This window comes from Lissotriton helveticus, chromosome 12 (assembly GCF_964261635.1).
Source record: "Lissotriton helveticus chromosome 12, aLisHel1.1, whole genome shotgun sequence".
In the NCBI taxonomy this organism is placed as follows: Eukaryota; Metazoa; Chordata; class Amphibia; order Caudata; family Salamandridae; genus Lissotriton; species Lissotriton helveticus.
In genome coordinates this window covers 113,390,782-113,411,887 of record NC_136073.1, presented here as the reverse complement: position 1 = coordinate 113,411,887, position 21,106 = coordinate 113,390,782, and the positions used below count along the sequence as shown (strand labels likewise).

The 21,106-nt window shown below is 47.5% G+C and overlaps 1 protein-coding gene across 1 annotated transcript in view; it reads right to left on the bottom strand.

Annotated features, from left to right (window-relative positions):
• Nucleotides 1-209: 209 nt before the first annotated feature.
• LOC144798985 (transmembrane protein 272-like) overlaps nt 210-21,106 on the bottom strand; it is a 215,784-nt gene continuing 194,887 nt past the window's right edge. The window contains exon 5 of the mRNA XM_078670127.1: nt 210-692. Within this exon, the coding sequence (XP_078526253.1) occupies nt 487-692 (206 nt within the window). The 3' untranslated portion in view covers nt 210-486. The remainder of the gene's footprint in view (nt 693-21,106) is intronic.

The window sequence follows — 21,106 nt, the reverse complement described above, 5'->3', positions numbered from 1 at the left end:
GTCAAAGTTAAGCTAAGTTGGCCACTTCCTCTCGGGCATCAGACCCAGGCGGTTGTTCTCGACTTCTTCAGGAAGAGGACTTGAGGCTGCAATAAAGAATTCCAGATGGATCCAAAAACTGACCTCTGTTGATTACATTAGGCTTTTTTCTGGAAAATATTGGTGCTTAATGACTTCAAATGACACACTTTCAATGACACGACCAGTGATCAGGTCTTTGTGACCTTTACTTTGTATAACTCATGCTCGTACATTTTGCTTCTATTGGTTTTAATTGACTCCTTTTGGTCTTTGTTTATTGGGTCCATAGTGTTTTCTTTTGCCCAGTACAGCCTGTTGCAACAGGAACCAGAAGAGCTGCTGATGGGACAGAAAAAGGAGTAGACCAGTAAATAATTTTTTTTAGATGATGTCAGCTGGTCTGACAGCCAACAATAGCAAGTCTACTGAAATGTCAATCAGGAGTTAGGGCACAGCGCTATCTTTCTACTCAGGGACTTCCGAAGAGGATCTGGACGACATGCAACAGGCGCAGAGAAGCATACTGCAGCCAATGACGATGAACAGTCCCAGGAAAATGTACACCAACGTTGTAATCCAGAAGGCGTAGAGGTAGAGCCGCTTGTGGCAATAGTTTGCAGCAGTGCGGTCTGTATAATTTGGGGCATAAATGGAATAAATCCAAACGTTTCCTGGGTGAGAAAGAGAGAGCGATAAACATTGAATTACAAGTAATGAATAAAAACAGATTGTACTTGGTATACGCTCAAGACCAACATAGTTTTGTACTCCTTTTACCTAAACTCTATCTTGGCAACAAAAGGTGAGTTAGTAAGGAACAAAACTGGGAGAGAACAGAAGGAAAAGAGAAAAACTGTCCAGCAGGAAACAAGATGACAGTGAAGCCGAAGGGAGGCACAAAGGGTGAGGGCAGAAGGATGTGAATGAGGGGCAGAGAGGGACTGGAAAGAGTAAAACACAGGAAAGAATGGAGACTAAATGAGGAGAAGAGAGGAAGAATATGACTGCAGGATGGCTGTATCAAAGAGACTGCCACAGCTTATCAGAAACATCCAGAGACCTTAACACACAAGTGAAGTCTGTGGTCTTTCCCTCCAGCATTAGTTCTTGGAATGAGACTTCTATGCATGAATATGTTCTTTTTTCAACTTCACTTTCTGCCACTGTTCCATCTCATGCCAACTGGATATTTTTTCCAACTTTATTTACTTTATAAAGCATTACTATAGACTACAAGCCAACCTGTCGCTGACAGACATTGAGGTCTGGCTTGGCAGTTCGGGCTGGACTGTTCCCATGAGGCACTGGGTCAAGACTGATTTGCATATGGCTGGGTCTGAACTGGGGTGGCGAAGTGAGCTAAAGAGCGATGATGGATTCAACCTAGATCTGTGACTGGGGGGAGGGTGAGTGTCTCAAAGGTTTTAGCGCACCGTCCATCATCTCCTTGTGTTTGCAACACAACAATGATACTATTGCACCAGTGTTTACGTAGCAGAAACAAACAGCCTTCATGAAAAAATTTTACTTTTTAGTAGTCATTTTTAATATCAACATCTAACACACGTTTCAATATTACAAGATATACATAACTATTGGTGTACTGGTAGGCTAGACAGTGGTATTTATGTGCAGGCATGTAGCATGCATGCCCAGTATATAGAATAGGCCAGGTCTCCACCAATCATTTTTCGGGGCTCCCCTCTTTTTGGTGTAGGTCTTTTCTCCTAGGGTCTAGATGCCCTTTGGGCATCAGAAGATTTGGAGGAGAAATGTATACGTGTGTGATGAATCATTGCAGAAAATCAGGTCTTTAGTCCCACATGGACCTCAGGCAGTGGACCTGTACCCCCCACATTACCACGATTGGGAGGCTCCAACACAAGGCTGTGTATCTACGGAGGAGGATATATCCGGCATGTCCTAGTAGCACCACCAGGAGTGAGGGTCTGTCTTCAGCTGTGTCATCAAGTGTAAATCACTGAATAGCTCTTTCCAAAAAGCAGTCAACCCTGGCATTACTAGAATGAGTGTATGAAATCAGCTTCACTATGTGAACATCTAGGACTTGTTGCATTCTTGATAATCCCAATAGCTTTAAAATCTGTTGGGGAGTAATTTTATCAAATAAGATATCGGACCTAGACGAGTGCATGTCTATCATTCAGCAACATACTGTTTACCTGGGCACAAGCAAAGGCCCACTGTTCATCTGCCTGCAAAGTTTCTAGGTGTCTTACGAAGAGCCATCCGCCCCAGAGAAGAAGGGAGACTATATTACCCCATCTTTTCGCCTGCTAGTTTTGTGTCTCAGATGTGCCCTGACACCATCATTGGTGTGGAGTTACATCAAAGAAGTAGCAATGGAGTGTTTCACAGAAAAACAGACGCCAAGCTAGATATACTGTCCTCCCGCCTTGACAAGGTGAAGAACCGAGTATATGCCCACAATTCAATACTCAACCACATGGAATCCTGCATCTCAGAATCAGAAGACAACATTGCTACCACCTCCGAACAACTCCTGTGCATTGACAAAGTCCTAGAACTCAAACAAAACAATGAAGATCTTGAAGCCTGGTTGAGGCGCAATAATATTCGAGTGGTGGGGGTGCCTGAGTCCACCGCGGTCTTGAGAATGGAGGACTTTGTGGATACCATGTTATGGGACCTCTTAGGCGCAGACTCTTCCCAGATCTTAATCACTAAAAGAGCCCACAGGTCGATGGTCCGCAGGCCTCCGCCAGGAGTCCCCCCTGCTCGATTGTGGCTCACCTGCGAACTACAAGGACCGTGACCCGATCTTTAGGCTGGCCAGAGAATGGGGCCAAATCCAATATATCCTTCTATCCCGATTTTACTCTGGCGGTGCAGGCGGCCCACTGGGACTTCCAACCAACTAAACATCTATTGCAGCAGGCCAATATAAAATATGCCATGTTGTATCGAGCCAAGCTCGAAATTACACAAATGGCAAAACGAACCATTTCACAGACACAAAACAAGCCTTCAAGTTTGCTAAGCAACAAGTCAAGGCTCTCTGATTCCGGCAAGCCACATCACGACCCCCATCTGAGGTGCTACTGAGTGACACTGATTAGGTTTGAACTATTTCTTTTCTTCTGTTCAATAGTACAAGAGTTGTTATAGTGTTTAGAAGCACAGGCCGTGCTGGGTTACAAACCATTTGCCTTTTTAAATGTGCTGTTCTTCTCTAATGTATTGGAATGCAGTCAGAGCACTCCCCAAATGTTTTATCAGAGACAGTCTGCCTGTGTTTGTGGGGCATGCTGTGGTGTGCTATGTGGCTGGAGGCCCCCCCATGATTGATGCTCTGCCACTCAGCCTTCACGGCGGGTCGTAAGCTCGGAGATTCCACTGCCCCTGGGGATAACTTCCAGTTGACAATGTTTTGGGTGAGGGAATCAGAACCTTATTGGGGGTTGGTGTGGGTGCAGTGGGTGGTTCAGTTTTTTTTTCTTGTGGGACAGTTAAATAAGTTTGGTTTAATGCATCTCAAAATCGTTGGCTTAATGGCATACACATACACTATTATCGTACTAGCATGTAGGGCACTGCACAGTCCACCACATACACAGCATGGCAACCACTTGGCGATCTCCCCCCAAGTGTAAGGATGAATAGGGCAGCGAAGGTCAAACTCATCACATGGAACATAAAGGGCCTCAATGATGGCAGGAAAGTTCATCTAGTGCATGAGTACCTGAACAGGCACAAGATCGATATTTGATTACTCCAAGAAACTCACCTAGTAATCAACACTCTTCCCACCTTACTCACTAGGGACTGGGGACTATCCTACTCATCAATATACTCTAATTACGCGAGAGGGAGTGTGTACTTATATGTAGGGGCCAGGCTTGGACCACCACCCACTGCATTTGCGACAGCGAAGGTCAATATGTCATATTAGTAGGCACATTATACAATCACTGTGGAGCAGTGTGGCTCAATGATTAGAGCGGCAGACCCTGATGCAGAGGTCTAGCCTGGGACCAGGGTTCAATTACCCGCCTCGGCGGGCCTTGGGCTCAAAATTCCACGGACCTGATAATTCTCGCCTCGGCGCCTATTCCAATCATGGAGTCCCACTCTGCAACTCTGGGCAATAGCTTGCTTAATCTCCACAACGGCCCCCACAACGCTAAAGATGCCTGGCCTCCACCTTGGGGGTGCCCAGGAGTGGACGCCTCACAGGGAAAGCCAGGATGGGTTCCACAGCGGTATTCGTACAAGCGCCTTGAGACCCTTACGGGTGAGTAGTGCGCTATACAAGTATCAATTTTACTATTTACTCCATAACTCTTGCTACCATCTACGGACCAAATATAGACAACCCCAACTTCTTCATCAGGGTTTGGCACCTAATTGCCAGTGCTGGCCCGTCTACAGTACTTTGGTGTGGCGATTCTAATAACGCACTGGACGACATGATGGACAGAGCAGGTAGTTCCAGATGACCCCATCACCAAGCGGCCTCGACACACCGTTATAATCATGGACAACCACCTCACTGATCTCTGGCGCGATATACACCATACCATGCATTAAAGCACATGCTTCTCATTGCTGCACGGGCATGGACTGACTACTGACTGGCAACCAGGGACATACTGGCCTGGAGACAACGGTCTCTTATTTACTGCACACTCTCCAAGATCATTCCATGGTGCAATTAGTTCTTCAGCCTCTCCACACCCTACCTGGCGCATTCTCGTGAAAACTACCCCAGTGAGCTCTCAGGAACATGATCTTCAGAGAGGAAATATGCACAACTATTCAAGAATACTTTGAGCAAAACACAGGCTCAGTCGACTCTCAAGCCATGCTTTTGGATGCTTTCAAAGCTGTCATACACCGCACGTGTATAGCCAAACAGCACGGCATCCTCAAATCCATACGTGGGACACTTTCAAAACTCGAAACCAACATTGCTACGCTTGAAGCCCATTTCTACTACTCCAGCATCCCCCGTACGCTGGCCAACATACGCAACAAGATGTCGATGTATCAGGATGAGGCGCTGAGAGAAACACTTTTCATGGAGAAAGAGACTCAAGCCCGTAGATACGGTCAGGGTGATCGCCCTGTTAGAATTTTGGCCAGGTTGCTCCAGAGTCCACATGCTTCATCCTACATCTCCGAACTTCTCGACCCAGCGATTCAATCCTGTTCCTCCACACCAGAGCTCCTACAAATCATGGTTGACTTTTTTGCCCACCTCTACTCCACTTTGCAAATGGCAGCTCTCTCTGGCCTCCATGCCTACATTGATGCCATCGAATTGGTATGGCTATCAGATGCACAGCTGGAGTTTTTAGACTTCCCGATCACTGCGGAGTAAATGCAGCAGGCAATCGTCAGCCTCCCCCTGATAGAGCTCCTGGCCTAGAATACTCTTCAATTCTTACTCCTAAAATTCTGAACGTTTACCAGGACACCCTTAAGGTGGGCTGGCTCCCTCCAACCCCCCCCCCCCCCCCATTGATGCGGGAGGCAGTCATTTTCACACTCCTCAAGCCGGACAAACCAGCTAACCAATGCGACTCATATCGCCCCCTGTCTCTCATCAACATAGACAACAAAATATTTGATATAGTACTGTAAGGATCAGACCTGATCAACCCAGATTTATACTGGGCTGCTCCACGGCCCATAACTTAGGAACCATATTTGCAGTTATGCATCATCTGCATCCCCGTAACTCTGCAGTGGCTGCATTGCTCAATGCCACAAAAGTGTTGGAAAGGCTGGAGTGGGAATACCTCTTCCCATTTCTATCTCGACTAGGTCTCGGCACTAACTTCATTCCACAGAGACGCCTGCTCTACACTCTGCTCACCGCCCTAGTATGCCGCAATGGGCAAATATCACACCCTTTCCCGGTGACAATTGGCACGCAGAAAAGGTGCCCGCTCTCCCCCTTACTTTTCGCCATCACAATAGAACCCCTAGCGGCCAAAATCAGTCGGCACCACGCGAACCGGGACATAGGCTTTACATCTCGCGGACTCGTCCTATCCTTTTATGGTGGCATTACCCTTTATGCTATTCACCCCAAGACTAATCTCTCCCCATTAATCTGTGAAGTCATATGAATTAGGGGCTTGTCTGGTGTTCAAGTTAATTGGGACAAATCTACGCTTCTTCCCTTAACTGATGCCACAGTTCCGTTCCCGATAGATTACCCGCTCTAATGGGCCACTGGGCCCGTTAAATACCTGGGCACCATGGTCAGCAGGAATGTTGAGGAACTATAGCAAGCTAACTTTAGCAGAGCCATAGCCTGGTTAGAGGACCATGTTCCTCTGTGGTCTGAGCTTCCATTGTCCATGGCAGGATGGATTGCCATTGCAAAGATGGTAGTGCAAACCAAATTTCTTTATTTGTGAATATTCCTATCCCAATTACAAAGGCCTTTTTTAAACGTCTTTGCTCCAACCTCATCATGCTAGTCTGGGCGGACCAACAGCACTGCATTGCATACGAACTTCTAACACTGCCACAATCACAGGGAGGGATGGGTGCACCAGATCTGCAGCTTTATGCGCTGTGTGCCCAGGCACATTTCGTACACTACTGGACTCACCCCACACCTTTTCAAACAAACATCATGCTCAAGACAGACAGGATCTCCCCGTGGCCATTATATACAGCACTATTTCTTCCTTATAAACTGGCAGGCTCAGAGGTCGACACTCCGCAATGTATGCGTTGGGCGTGGATCAGGATGGCAAGATGCACAGGCAACACTCAACTCTATGCCCCATCCGTTCCAGTGGCAAAACACCCACAATTAGCCGTGCCAGCAAGCAAAATATTCACACCTTTGCGGATCTCTATCCGGACGGCCAATTCCTTGCCCATCCAACCTCGGCCACTAACAGGTGCACCCTTGGGCGTCCTTTTGTATTACCAATTGCGTGCAACATGCCGGGCTCTTCACAACACCTTCCCAGCTCCCCCAACGACACTCACAGCGTTTGCTGACATATACACGACACCCTCGCCCCGGAAACTGATAACAACCCTATAAAACCACATGCAGCGCACCGCACCAGCAGTAGCCACACCAGCCTGAGAAGCCTTGGCGAAAAGACCTCGCCCTTCTCCTAACCGATACCCAGAGGGCCTTCTGCTGCGGCCAGCTTGAGAGGCTTTCTCCCAACTACAGACTACGACTTATCCATTTAAAATATTTGCACAAATTATACTGAACCCCTATACCAATACACCCGATGGGGCTATCCCCAGAGTACCGCTGCCCACGCTGCTATTCACCTCATGGGGACTTCATTCACTTGGCCTGGCACTGTCCTGCAATTGCTGCCTACTGGGTGGAGATCTTCTGCATAATATGGAGAGTCGCAAACATACCGGTATCCCCGCCCCCAATGTTGGGGCTACAGGGCCTTGTAAAGGACATGCCCAGTGATTCCCGTAAATTGCTTGCTTTGATGCTCCTTGCCGCAAATCAAAGAATAGCAATAAAATGGAGACGCGCATGAGCACCACAAGCCCAAGACTGGGTCACAGACATTACATACTGTCACAAACAATTATCCAACTACTGGGACCTGATGCTGCCGGGGGACCGCCTCTGAGACAACTGGGAACCCTTTACCACCTATCGTCGGCAAACACATCTTACCCAAGGCCCCCAAATAGTAATCATAAGTCCTCCCAAGCACTTGAGGGTTACGAATCACTCACCTGGGGGGTCCACAATACTGTAACGAAATCAGGTCCTTGCATTGAACTGTTGCGCCAGGGGTTTGGGGAGGACACCCTTTCTGCATCCTAGAGGTTTACAGAATTTGTGCTATGTGTCTAGCTGTGCACCAGAAGTATGTGCAATGCCCACCATGTAATTTTCTCTTTCCAATTTAAAAGCTCCTGTCTGTAACATGCCAACTGTTTATAAATAAAAAACATAAAAATAAAAACTTGAGTGCCACCATGATGTTGCCTTTTTGAAGCAGATGGGTTACATCCTGTAATGTTACCATATGCAAGTGTTCCGATAACGTGTATGGATTGAAAAGGCAAAGATGAAGTATTGATCTCAGCGTTCCATCCTTCTTGGGTATCAAGAAGTATAGGGAATACACGCCTCTTTCAAGGCGTTCTTTGGAACTGGCTCTATGGCATCTTTGGACAGCAGAGCTTTGACCTGCTCCTTGAGAAGGTGAAGATGTTGATGGTCTGTGTGCATGGAGGCATGTTTGGGGCATGGGGTATGAGGTCTAAACATCATCCATGTTAAAAGATGAACAGCACCCATTATTCAGATGTTATTTCAGGCCAAAGGTGGTGGAACTGCTGCAGTCTTCCCCCAACAGGTGTGTGATTGGGGGGGGGGGGGGGGGGGAGTTGAGGAGAATCATTGTTTAGAAGTAGAGGCTCCCTTTCAGGAGTACCTTTGCTAGCCCCTCTTGTATACTCCTCTGTAGTAACCCCAAGCATTTTACTGATGGTATACCAGTTGTTGTTTCTGGTAGGACTGGATGTCAGTGGTGGTGGTCTTGACTGCCCCCCCTGTTCTGAACCCTATGAAAGGACGGCTACCTACGTGTTGTGTTCTGCAACACCTCCATGGATTTTGCAGTTTCTTTGTCTTTTTCATTTATTCTAATGGAGTATCCATCTCTGTTGCAAATGTTTTTTTCCATCTCTGGGCCAAATGTTTTTTCCATCAAAAGGGATGTTTAAGAGGTTTTGCAGAACCTCAGGTTTAAATCAGGATATGCGCAGCCAAGCATGTCTGTGTAGTACAATTGAAGAATTCATCACTTGTGCTACAGTATCCAAGCTGTCCAGGGCACACAAAATAGCTGCCTAGGAGATGTGTTTGCCCTCTGAAACTAGTTCCTCTGCTCTTTGTTTATATTTATCTAGTCAGGGGCGGCTCTAGGCTCATGGCGGCCCTGGGCAGGGAGTGAGGTAGGGGCCCCGGAAGAGGGGGTCCGGGCGGGGCGGAGCACGGAGGCCAGTGAAGGGGGGGCAGGGTGGGGGGGGGGGGGTCAGGGTGTTTGGAAGTGGAACAAATCCCTGCCAGGGGCCGCCACGCAAATATGTATCCATCCTCAGAGGATTATAATATTAAGGATATATATTGGTGTGGTGGCCCCTGGGGTTTGGTGGCCCTGTGCAGGTGCACAGCTTGCACATGCCTAAGGCCGCCCCTGATCTAGTACATGTTGTACCAGCTTCTCTATGTCATCCCGGGTAGCTCTATAATGCCACAAGAGGAGGCCCACTGAATTGGCTATGCGCCAATGACTGGCATGTCCTATATGCTTACTCCTCTTACCCGGAGGGGGAGTGTCACCTGTACTTTGGGAAGCAGATTTTTTCCTAGCTGTTGTAAACACTAGGAAAGCCACAGTGGGGTGTCCCCTAATGTTACACGGATCATTTGAAGAAGTTTTGTACTTGCACTTAATACAAGGGGTTAGTATCCTAGACTTAACTGGGTCTATAAATATTGCTGTAGACTCTCTAAGCATTAACCCTATCATAGGAAGGCATTGACCTGAGCACTCAGTTTTGGAGAGAGTCTCCGCTAAAAAGTCACCTTCCTCTTCTCTTGTGTGCATCTGAATTTTGTGACAGTCAGCTGTGCGCTGTAGAACTCTATGATAGGAAGTAGTGTTGCCTGGTGGTGATGTTGGGTTCAGCACATCAATGTCATGGTCTGGTGGAATGACATTAAATGCGTCCCAAGGATCTGTACTATCTGGGGCCACTCTCTGAAAGTCATGGTCATGAGTAGGGCTCCCTGTGTCTATATCACATGAGAGCATGGAAACTGGTGACATGGATTGTGGTGAAATGTCCAGTGGCATAGATCTGGTTGCTTTGTGTTCAGTAGTCTTTCTATTTAAGGGGCTGAAGCATATCCTGCCCTGTTCTTTTAGGACTTGGTTTTTCTAAAAAATGGTCCATGACCATTCATTAGTCTTTGAAGGTTCTCAAAGACATTGCCCTCTGCATCATCGCGGCCTGTGCTATGGACTTTTCTCAAGTCTCTTTTTATCTGACACTCCAGTGGAGCCGAAGACATTGTTGTTGAAGTCTTTGGTGCGGATGGCTTTTTAGGCCTAGAAGCGGATGATGCGAGTGGAGTCGAAGTTGTATGTCTACTTGACTCAGACGACTTTGCCGGCACCGAATTGGTACGCAGCACCAATGGTTTGTTTGGCGTTGAAGACTGCAGGTGTCAATTGCTTTGTGGGCACTGCATATTGCTTTGGCTTCGAGGGCTGCATGTCTCCTCCTCCTTTGTCTTGTAGGCCCTGAGCCCAATTAGGATTGATGCAGAGGTCCTGTCAACTCCGATGAGCGCTCTAGTTTAGACCAGAACCAGAAGGCTGTGGCGTACAAAGGCGGTGATGCATGGGTGTACTTTCATGGTGTAAGCATGGGTCTGGTGACCTTGGGTACTCACGGCCCTTGGAGTAGTCTTCATTCTGGCCTGGATCTCGTAGTCGTGGGCTGGTCTAGTAGTTCCAGAGGTGGTGGTGAGGCTTCATCCGGTCCTTCCTGTTCACATTGTTTGGACTTCTCAGAAGTGAAATAATGTGGACTGCACAAGAGGACACCCCTTTCGGCACCATCCTCTTCTTCTTCTTCTCTGTTAGCCCCAATGGTTCTTCCTCTGCGGCGAATTCTGCCTCGGTCGCCAGCTCCATGGTGTGAGATAGAGGTCTATTGTGTCAAGAGTGAAGCGTTTACTTGTTCTTGAACAGGTCGAAGGCTGCGCAATCCTGTATGTTATGTTCCATTCCAGCGACAGGCAAAGGTTACAGATGTCGTGCAGAGTAAGTGTACTTTCACCCACACTACGGGCATTTTTGAAAAAGTGTGTATGATTTACCTTCCATTACCTGGAGCCAAGCTTTGTCTTGGACAGCTGGGTTGGAGAGCAGGAATAAGCCTATTGTATCTTTTGAGGGGCAGAGCCAGCCCACTCTCGCTAATCAAGAAGATTTACTCCTACTGCTTAATATGAGAACAGTGTAGTGACTGGATGAGAGAGTTGGCTGTACGGCGGGTGAGAGGTTGTGTACCCAATCAAGATTCACAGGACCACTTTAAAAATTGTATCTCAAAATCGTGTTTGGAGGGCGAGGTGGAGATGTGCAGGGCAGCCATATGTAGCAAGCTGTTCACATTGAACAAATCGGTCCACTCCTAAGCCATGTAAATAATGTTTCCTAGGTATGGATCTACGGCTTTCGGAGATAGCTGCAGCAGTACTGTGACACTGGAACCAAATTGTGTGGTATCCATTCACCTCCACCAGTTCCACATTCACCTTGCCCGAATAATCTGTTCGGAATTGTGGTTTGCTTCTGCTCGTCACAGCTACTCAGAGAAGCCTGTACACAAACTATAAGCGCTCACTTGTCTTACCCTTCAAATGGATCTATTTTGTTACTAACCTGGAGATATGTGGAACCATGTGAATATCGGTCTGATCCAATAGGACTATTGTGTTTCTTCAACTCTCCTAGGCCTCTCTAGTCGACTTGTTAATATTGGACTCTTAAAAGGTTATTGCCCTCAGGATCCTGAATTTAAACTGAGTCCCAATTTATGAGAAATTAAAACTCATAACTCTGGCTTTTTCCAAATGCTGTAGTGCATCACTAACAATCTGAGGCACTATCTAACATGAGGATCCAATGTGTTTATTCCCAGCTATATATGAGAATATTTTCATTGCTTAATATTGTGCACTTCAAATGTCACCATACAGGATACCCATGAATTAACCCTTGCTGACTGGCATATTTAAAAAACAAAATCACATGTGCTCAGCCGAAGACAACATTGATCTTTTAAGTGCCTTCGCTGTGTAATAGTCACACTAAGGAATAGATGCTAAGAAACAGATACATACTGGGAATGCAGCTAGATAACCATAAACGGAGGACACCCTTCCAGCCCTTAAATAGTCCTACTGACCAAGATGGGTGCCGGTTAGGTAGATACACCCACTGTTAGGCTCATTGCCTAGTTAGTAGTAAAGTCTCCACGTCTCCTATCCGACTATTCTTAAACGGGTGGTGGAAGTATTCTCTGGAATCATCACCCCAGAACCTGTGCATAAACACCTCTATGTGCAAGTGTGGGTGCAGTGGCTCTCAAAAGAAGCCCAGCCTGGCAAAATTGCAGCGCTGCACTAACCAGTCAGGGTAAATGTAGTTTCTGGACAAGTTATAGGGAGCACATATTATTTAATCTGGTTTCTTCAAACACTTACATCACTACTCAATTCAATTCCAGTGCTTTATTCGATCTTACTCATAAGATCATAAGTGTTTACAGTTACAGTTTATAAAAAACATAATAAAAATTATCATAAACCCAAGTATGAAAATGATGCAAAAATTCATTATATCATAAAAACTAATTTATCAATATGTATACAATAAAAACATGACAAGCCATCCTGCTGTATCTTAAGGGCCCAACTGCTGTCTCTTTTTCAGACATGCCCAGAGAAATGAGGCTAGAGAAAAACAAATATAAGAATTCTGCAAGGATTTAGGGAAAAACAGAGCTACACGGCAAAATTTAAAATTGTGACTCTTACAAATTGGTACAATACATTTGTAACGTTCTTGACAATAAAAACCACAAATAAACAAGACGTGGAGATCATTTTGTGGGGACTTGTTGTCACAAGGACATACTGAGAGATCGGAATGTTTGTATAGCTTCCCTGGAAATCCTATCATCAATGGGATCATATTTAAGCGAAATCTCAGTAGTATATATTTGTGGTTTGAGAATGTGACATCCGCCAGATACAAAAAACGTCCCTCCATCAGCACAGTTGTTAATTCATACAGACGAGTTGTCTGGGTGTGGGAGTTTTTTCCTTTCTCAGATATTGAGCCCTCAAAATGAATATCTCAGCCAGTTTTTGCTTAGACATGGACTAACAAGTAGAGGGGTCTTAAACCAATAACAGATAATTTCGACTCCACATACTGTAGTCACTTAACCCTACTATAATTGTCCGACTTTAAAATTAGTGTTATCAAATTTTGTGTGAGGGGGGACTGTCACCCTGCGCCAGATAGAGTGCCACAGTAGGAGTGGTGCCATTTTAATTGTTGTCAATGATGTATGGTAAAGCCAGTTCCATGTGTAACACATAGTTTGAGTAGGACTGTGGAACAGAAGTAAAGGACTTAAAAAAATTGCTCTCTATGGCCTGCAGAGTATCACAGGGAGCCATCCCCCAAATCGCTGCACCATATACTGCTGCTGCCTTCGTTTTAGCATGATACATATTTTTCATTGGGATCAGAGGTTTATCTCCCAGCCTTTTAGTGAATGTTTTCAGTGCATAAGGTTTCTCTGCATGCCCAATTCTCTTCCCTCTAATAATTTAGACCATGATTGATTTCTATCAAAAAGGACTCCTAAATAGGGGAACAAGTCCACCACCTCAATCTTGCCGGAGTCCATTAAAAACAAAGGAGGCCTGTCGTGTCCCCCCGCAGATATAAGATACTGGAGCCCCCTTCCAGTTCTTGCCATCAATACGGCGTCGTCCGCATATGCCAACATTGGTAACCGCTGATGGTTGGCGAGCACGGGGCATCGAAGGCTGCGCCCTCAAGATGTTTTCCCACACCATTAGTGTAGATGGAAAATAAAAATGGTGCCAGGACGCAGCCTTGTCTTAACCCTCTCAAGATCTTAAATGAGCAGGTACATTCCCCGTTCCTCCCATACCCGACTGAGGAGGAGGCTTCAGAATACAACTGCCTGTTGAAATCCACCAGTGCCTGATCTATTCCCATGTCCTCCATTATCTGCCAGAGTCTAGGGTGGGACACACAGTCGAAAGCTGCGGATAAGTTCATAAAGGCGAGATAGATCTTCCCACCCTTAGCTCTGACATATCTATCCATGATCAATGACAGATTCAGGCATTGGTCTATTGTTCCTTTTCCCTCTTGGAATCCATTTTGGGACTCCATTAAGAAGTTTTTACTCCTCGCCCATGCCTCTATTCTCGTTAAAAGTAGGCGGCCCATAAGTTTGGCCGTCGTATCGATCAGTGAGATTGGTTGATAATTTTGGGGATTATTTTTGTCTCCCTTTTTAGGTCGAGCTGGTGTAGCAGCGCAGCTGCGTCCAGCGAAGCATCTTTTGTTGTCCACTTCATGGGAATGTGAGACAGGGGATGTGCATGCGCAAGCCCTCGGCGCTTTCACCTCGTGAGCGCGCACGTCCAGCCCGGCGCCGTGCACATCTCCTGTCTCACATTCACAGTAAGTCAGCCTCTCACCTCTCTCAATCGCGTGCGCACACACACACAGCCACACTCACGCATGTGCATACACGCACACACACACGCAGGCACACACATATGCACACACACTGCATACACACGCGCACAAACACACACACACAGACACACACACACACACACCCCCCTACCCCTACAACTAAGCCCCACCCGCCCCACTCACCAGGCTACAGGCTCCGTCACGCGGGGCTTCCCTGACTTGCATCAGCGGCCTCTGCTCCTCCTACATGCGGGGTAACGTGCCTACAGCGTTTCACAGCCTCCCCTAGGGCGGGACTTCCGCCTTCTGCCCTTCTCGTCCAGTCACTTTGTGGGCGCGGGCTTCCCGCAGAATGCGGAAGTCCCACCCCAGGGGAGGCTGTGGGGACACTCGCAGTAACGAGAGGCTGTTTCATCTCTGTTGCCATGGTGATCACAGCAGGCAGGGACATCTCTAGGAACTGGAGCATAATACAACAAGGCTTTTGCTATTGGCAGTGGCGGGCTCGGTTAAGGCGAAACAGTGAAAAGGGGCATAGGAAGTTTCGGCTGAAAAAGCCAGTTACTTCAGGAGCTGTACTTACCAGCTTGCTTCAAAGGGCGCCCAATTTAGGCTGATGTGGAAACAGAGCAGCAGGAAGAGGAAACGGTGTGTCAAAAGTAACACAACTGGTCAAACGGGGGAGCCGAGAGTAGAGTCCAGTTTCATAGTCAGTATCACCACTGCCATCTTGTGTCCTGCACAAGATGGTTTGACATAAAAGTAGCATTTCCATTATGAATAACAGGAAATGCAGTTGGAATAAAAGGAGCACGCCTTTTATTCTAAGCACATGGGCAGGAGAGGTGATGCGATCTCGCGGACTGGAGTTCTGGTTTCTGATTGCGGCTTCGTCACTTAACTAAAATTGCGCAGTTTTGAGCAAATCACGTCATCTCTTGTGGGGCACCAACTGTGATTATGTGCCACGTCATCTCTTGTGGGGCACCAACTGTGATTATGTGCAATTTGAAAATGTGTGGGTCTGATTCGTAAAACTCCACATGATGTACTCAGATAGTCTTCAAACCCCACATTCCTACACAGACACTGTTGCTAGGCAGCCAGGCAGGTGTGTGTACTATATGCCAACGCACACAGACTTTCAGTACTTCAATATTGCAAAAATTAATGTACGGGTGTTACTTTCATATACTACAGGGATTCAAAAGGTATATGCAATGTTTACCTCTAGTTCTAGGAAAGGTGGGAACCTGGACATTGTCACGGCTGACTTTAAAGTATCGGGTTGTTTCTTGAGCAGAGTTTTGCTATGGTTTTAATCCTGATGTCTATTAGCCAACTCATTAGGAAAGGTGTCATGCAGGGGAGAGTTTGAGGCGGTCAAACTTGAAGGACTTCCGGTTTCTAATTGTGCTCAAAATGACAGCTAGGCATTTCCTTCTAGGTTATTCCCGGTAGATTTTTTAGGCCTGTGGAAATTCCCACTCGTGTATACTTCCCAGGGTATTTCCTTCACATTCAGATTTTTTTTAAACCAAGTTGTTAGGTGCAATTGTTGGCGCTTGCATGGATTGATAAAATTTGGGGGTCTTGAAGGGTCCGACGTAGGGGGTTATTTTCCAGTCTCTCTCCTCCTCCAGCTCCTCTTTCAGTTGTCAAAGTGCCTTTGTGCATCAATACTCCCTCACACAGGCCCCGGGGACTCACTTTCTTTGCTCCAGGCCTGCGGATGCCTTTCAAAAGGATTAAGTCCGGATTTTAAGAGCAGCTGAGAAGCCTACTACTAAAGCTTTGAAAATGAATCACCCTGACTGCCAGGCTCCCCTGCTCTTTGTGTGACTGCACATGTATAAAGCGCCTGGTTTCGAAAGCGATTTATCGCGCCTCATATAAAGATTAACAATATAAAAAAAAAACGGTAGCACTGAGGCACAACCAGGCATCCCTCCATCACTCACTCTCTGAGCATCCTCTCGCCTACCCCCACGTCATCAGTTATAATGACTTCACTTTCAGGATGTTGGTAATTATTATTAACATGTCTGTAAATGCCTTTACCTCTTTCATGGTTGGTAATACTAATTGTTTTAGAATCCAAATAACAGACTAACATGTCCACCGCTCAAATTTATTTCATATTTCACTATACTAATTCACCACTAATCCTTTTGGGTTACGGAGTAGCGTGCTACTCGCCGAAAAAGCTCTTTGACGCCTCGTTAGGGGTCGTGAGCGCTATATAAATGCAACTACATACCTGGACTCTGATGCTTAGAGAGAGGACACTTTAATCTGGAGAAGCAAGGAAAAGTCAATCACCCAATGCAGAAACACGGGAGAGCCCTTTGACGTAACCATACATACAGACAAAACTCTACAAGGCCCTCCCAACATGGGCCGCAATCCTCCTTCGCCATATACTGCGCAAACCACTTCTAAACTAAACAATGAATATAGCTTTGTCTAGTCTTTCATAAACAAACACCAACAAACTTCAGCCAGAGTCAGTGAGTGGCCTTCCCAGAGCTACATGAGAGGGCACCCAATTTAACAAGCATTTGCAATGCAATAGGTCTCACATTTGGGAGAGTTTGAGCTATTGCCATTGTAAATGACAATGCCTTTTATTTATGTATTTTGAAAACTTGCAAGTGGTGCAAAATATTCACTTTGTTGCTGCTTACGAGAAGCAAGGCTGGCAGTAATGGTGCCTCTTTTACTCCCAGATTTGCTTCTCGTAAGCAAGGACTATAAGTACAAAGTGCGTGTTTATGCACCATTTGCAGGTTTTCAAAACACAAACAAAAGGCATTGTTATTTACAATACCAATAGCTCAAACGTTCAAACTCTCACAAATGTGAGACCTATTGCTTTGCAAATTCTTTTTAGGGTCGAGCCTATGCCATCCCATAGGGATGGTGGGCGAAATTTTTTAGTAAGGCTTTTGAAAAGTCTCCCCAAACTGCGGATTAGGTACAATTCATGTGAGCCAGGCGTGTGCACCTCATCGCCAGCCACATCGCATATCACACAACACCATTTGTCTGAGCTTCGGCATCAGACTTCAAAGGAAGCCGCTCCCCTGCCCCCGCCACCCAATGTCGCTCCCCCGCCCCCACCACCCAATGCCGCTCCCCCACCACCCAATGCCTATTTCACGATGTTGACCCAATGCTCGAGGGTGTGTGGTCTAGTGGCTTCAATATTTATCTTTGTGCCCGGAGGCCTTCAGCGAGCGCTGAGGTAACAGGCACAGATAGTAATTGAAAGCTGCCTTTCAGACATCTGGCATGCGTGAGGCAAAAGGACATTGCTGTTCATTGTCTCATGTGAGGATTTCAATTAGCAAGGAAGTCACAAGTACAGCCCGCAGCAATCTTCTGTGGCCTCGGGCTCAGGAACCAAGCCATGCATTGGAGAATGGCTGCACTACAGACTTTCCAAAACAACTGGAGAGAGGTTAAGCGCTATTCACAGACATATTTTTACAGACAACGCCACAATCACTTACAATGCTCTCTTCGTTCGCACCGAGGTGACAATTAAAGCTTCGTCAGCACTATTGACAGTGTTGTCACGTGCGCAGATGAGTGTTTTTGCCCCATTTCTGGTGGTCGTTATGTCTTCGCCATTCCTAGTAGCTGCATTACAGATTCATATTTGTTGGGGGCAGTCGACACAAAAAACGATGACGATGTTGCGCAGTATGTTCTATTGCAGAGCCCTCCATATTTTAAAACTGCTCTTCAATATCATGGTTGGAGGGTATAATCCTATCTAGCACTACTTATCTACATTTCATCCAGCAATGTTCGCTTGCATTTAATACATAATTGTCGATCTTACTTTGTGGCGAAACGTATTAAGATGTCCCTGCCGAATGGTGTTTAGTTATTCTGCATTTACTCTGGCAATTCTGTTTTACAGGGCTGTGCATCGTGTAGTGTGTAAAGACCTTGCTAAGGTATCACTATCAAATGACTTCTTCCAAAAGAGGTGTTCAAAAAGGGTTATAATTTCGTTTTATAATTGGTTATAAAAATACATGCTTTTCATATAATAAATCTTCTGTGTGCCTATTATTTCGGATACAGAAGTGAATGGAAGCTTTCTGCAGCCCAAATTTGCTGCAGTTGGAGATTATATATATATATATATATATATATATATATATATATATATATATATATATATATATATATATATATATATATATATATATCAGCAACCCCAAAAGATTTAGGGTTACACACACACAACCCCCCATACACACAACCCCCCACACACACCCCCCACACCCACTCAACCACACACACCACACCCATCTATCTATCGCCCTCCCTCTATCGCCCTCCCTCTATCCCTCCCTCTATCGCCCTCCCTCTATCCCTCTATCTATCGCCCTCCCTCTATCCCTCTATCGCCCTCCCTCTATCCCTCTATCGCCCTCCCTCTATCCCTCTATCGCCCTCCCTCTATCCCTCTATCGCCCTCCCTCCCTCCATCCATCCATCGCCCTCCCTCCCTCCATCCATCCATCGCCCTCCCTCCCTCCATCCATCCATCGCCCTCCCTCCCTCCATCCATCCCCCTCCCTCCCTCCATCCATCGCCCTCCCTCTATCCATCCATCGCCCTCCCTCTATCCATCCATCCCCCTCCCTCTATCCATCCATCGCCCTCCATCTATCCATCCATCGCCCTCCATCTATCCATCCATCGCCCTCCCTCTATCCATCCATCGCCCTCCCTCTATCCATCCATCGCCCTCCCTCTATCCATCCATCGCCCTCCCTCTATCCATCCATCGCCCTCCCTCTATCCATCCATAGCCCTCCCTCTATCCATCCATCGCCCTCCCTCTATCCATCCATCGCCCTCCCTCTATCCATCCATCGCCCTCCCTCTATCCATCCATCGCCCTCCCTCTATCCATCCATCGCCCTCCCTCTATCCATCCATCGCCCTCCCTCTATCCATCCATCGCCCTCCCTCTATCCATCCATCGCCCTCCCTCTATCCATACATCGCCCTCCCTCTATCCATACATCGCCCTCCCTCTATCCATACATCGCCCTCCCTCTATCCATACATCACCCTCCCTCTATCCATCCATCGCCCACCCTCTATCCATCCATCGCCCACCCTCTATCCATCCATCGCCCTCCCTCTATCCATCCATCGCCCTCCCTCTATCCATTCATCGCCTATCGCCCTCCCTCTATCCATCCATCGCCTATCGCCCTCCCTCTATCCATCGCCCATCGCCCTCCCTCTATCCATCCATCCATCGCCTATCGCTCTCCCTCTATCCATCCATCCATCGCCTATCGCCCTCCCTCTATCCATCCATCGCCTATCGCCCTCTATCCATCCATTGCCTATCCCCCTCCCTCTATCCATCCATCCATCGCCCTCCCTCTATCCATCCATCGCCTATCGCCCTCCCTCTATCCATCGCCTATCGCCCTCCCTCTATCCATCCATCCATCGCCTATCGCTCTCCCTCTATCCATCCATCCATCGCCTATCGCCCTCCCTCTATCCATCCATCCATCGCCTATCGCCCTCCCTCTATCCATCCATCGCCTATCGCCCTCCCTCTATCCATCCATCGCCTATCGCCCTCCCTCTATCCATCCATCGCCTATCGCCCTCCCTCTATCCATCGCCTATCCCCCTCCCTCTATCCATCCATCCATCGCCCTCCCTCCATCCATCTATCGCCCTCCCTCCATCCATCCATCGCCCTCCCTCCATCCATCCATCCATCGCCCTCCCTCCATCCATCCATCCATCGCCCTCCATCCATCCATCCATCACCTTCCCTCTATCCATCACCTTCCCTCTATCCATCCATCGCCCTCCCTCCATCCATCGCCCTCCCTCTATCCATCGCCCTCCCTCTATCCATCCATCGCCCTCCCTCTATCCATCCATCGCCCTCCCTCTATCCATCCATCGCCCTCCCTCTATCCATCCATCGCCCTCCCTCTATCCATCCATCCATCGCCCTCCATCCATCCATCACCTTCCCTCTATCCATCCATCGCCTTCCATCGCCCTCCCTCCATCCATCGCCCTCCCTCTATCCATCGCCCTCCCTCTATCCATCCATCCATCGCCCTCCCTCCATCCATCCATCCATTGCCCTCCCTCCATCCATCCATCCATCGCCCTCCATCCATCCATCCATCGCCCTCCCTCCATCCATCCATCGCCCTCCCTCCATCCATCCATCGCCATCCATCCATCACCTTCCCTCTATCCATCCATCGCCTTCCATCGCCCTCCCTCCATCCATCGCCCTCCCTCCATCCATCGCCCTCCCTCTATCCATCGCCCTCCCTCTATCCATCCATCCATCGCCCTCCCTCTATCCATCCATCCATCGCCCTCCCTCTATCCATCCATCCATCGCCCTCCCTCTATCCATCCATCCATCGCCCTCCCTCTATCCATCCATCAATCGCCCTCCCTCTATCCATCCATCCATCCATCGCCCTCCCTCTATCCATCCATCCATCCATCGCCCTCCCTCTATCCATCCATCCATCCATCGCCCTCCCTCTATCCATCCATCCATCCATCGCCCTCCCTCTATCCATCCATCCATCGCCCTCCCTCTATCCATCGCCCTCCCTCTATCCATCCATCCATCCCCCTCTATCCATCCATCCATCGCCCTCCCTCCATCCATCCATCGCCCTCCCTCTATCCATCCATCCATCCATCCATCCATA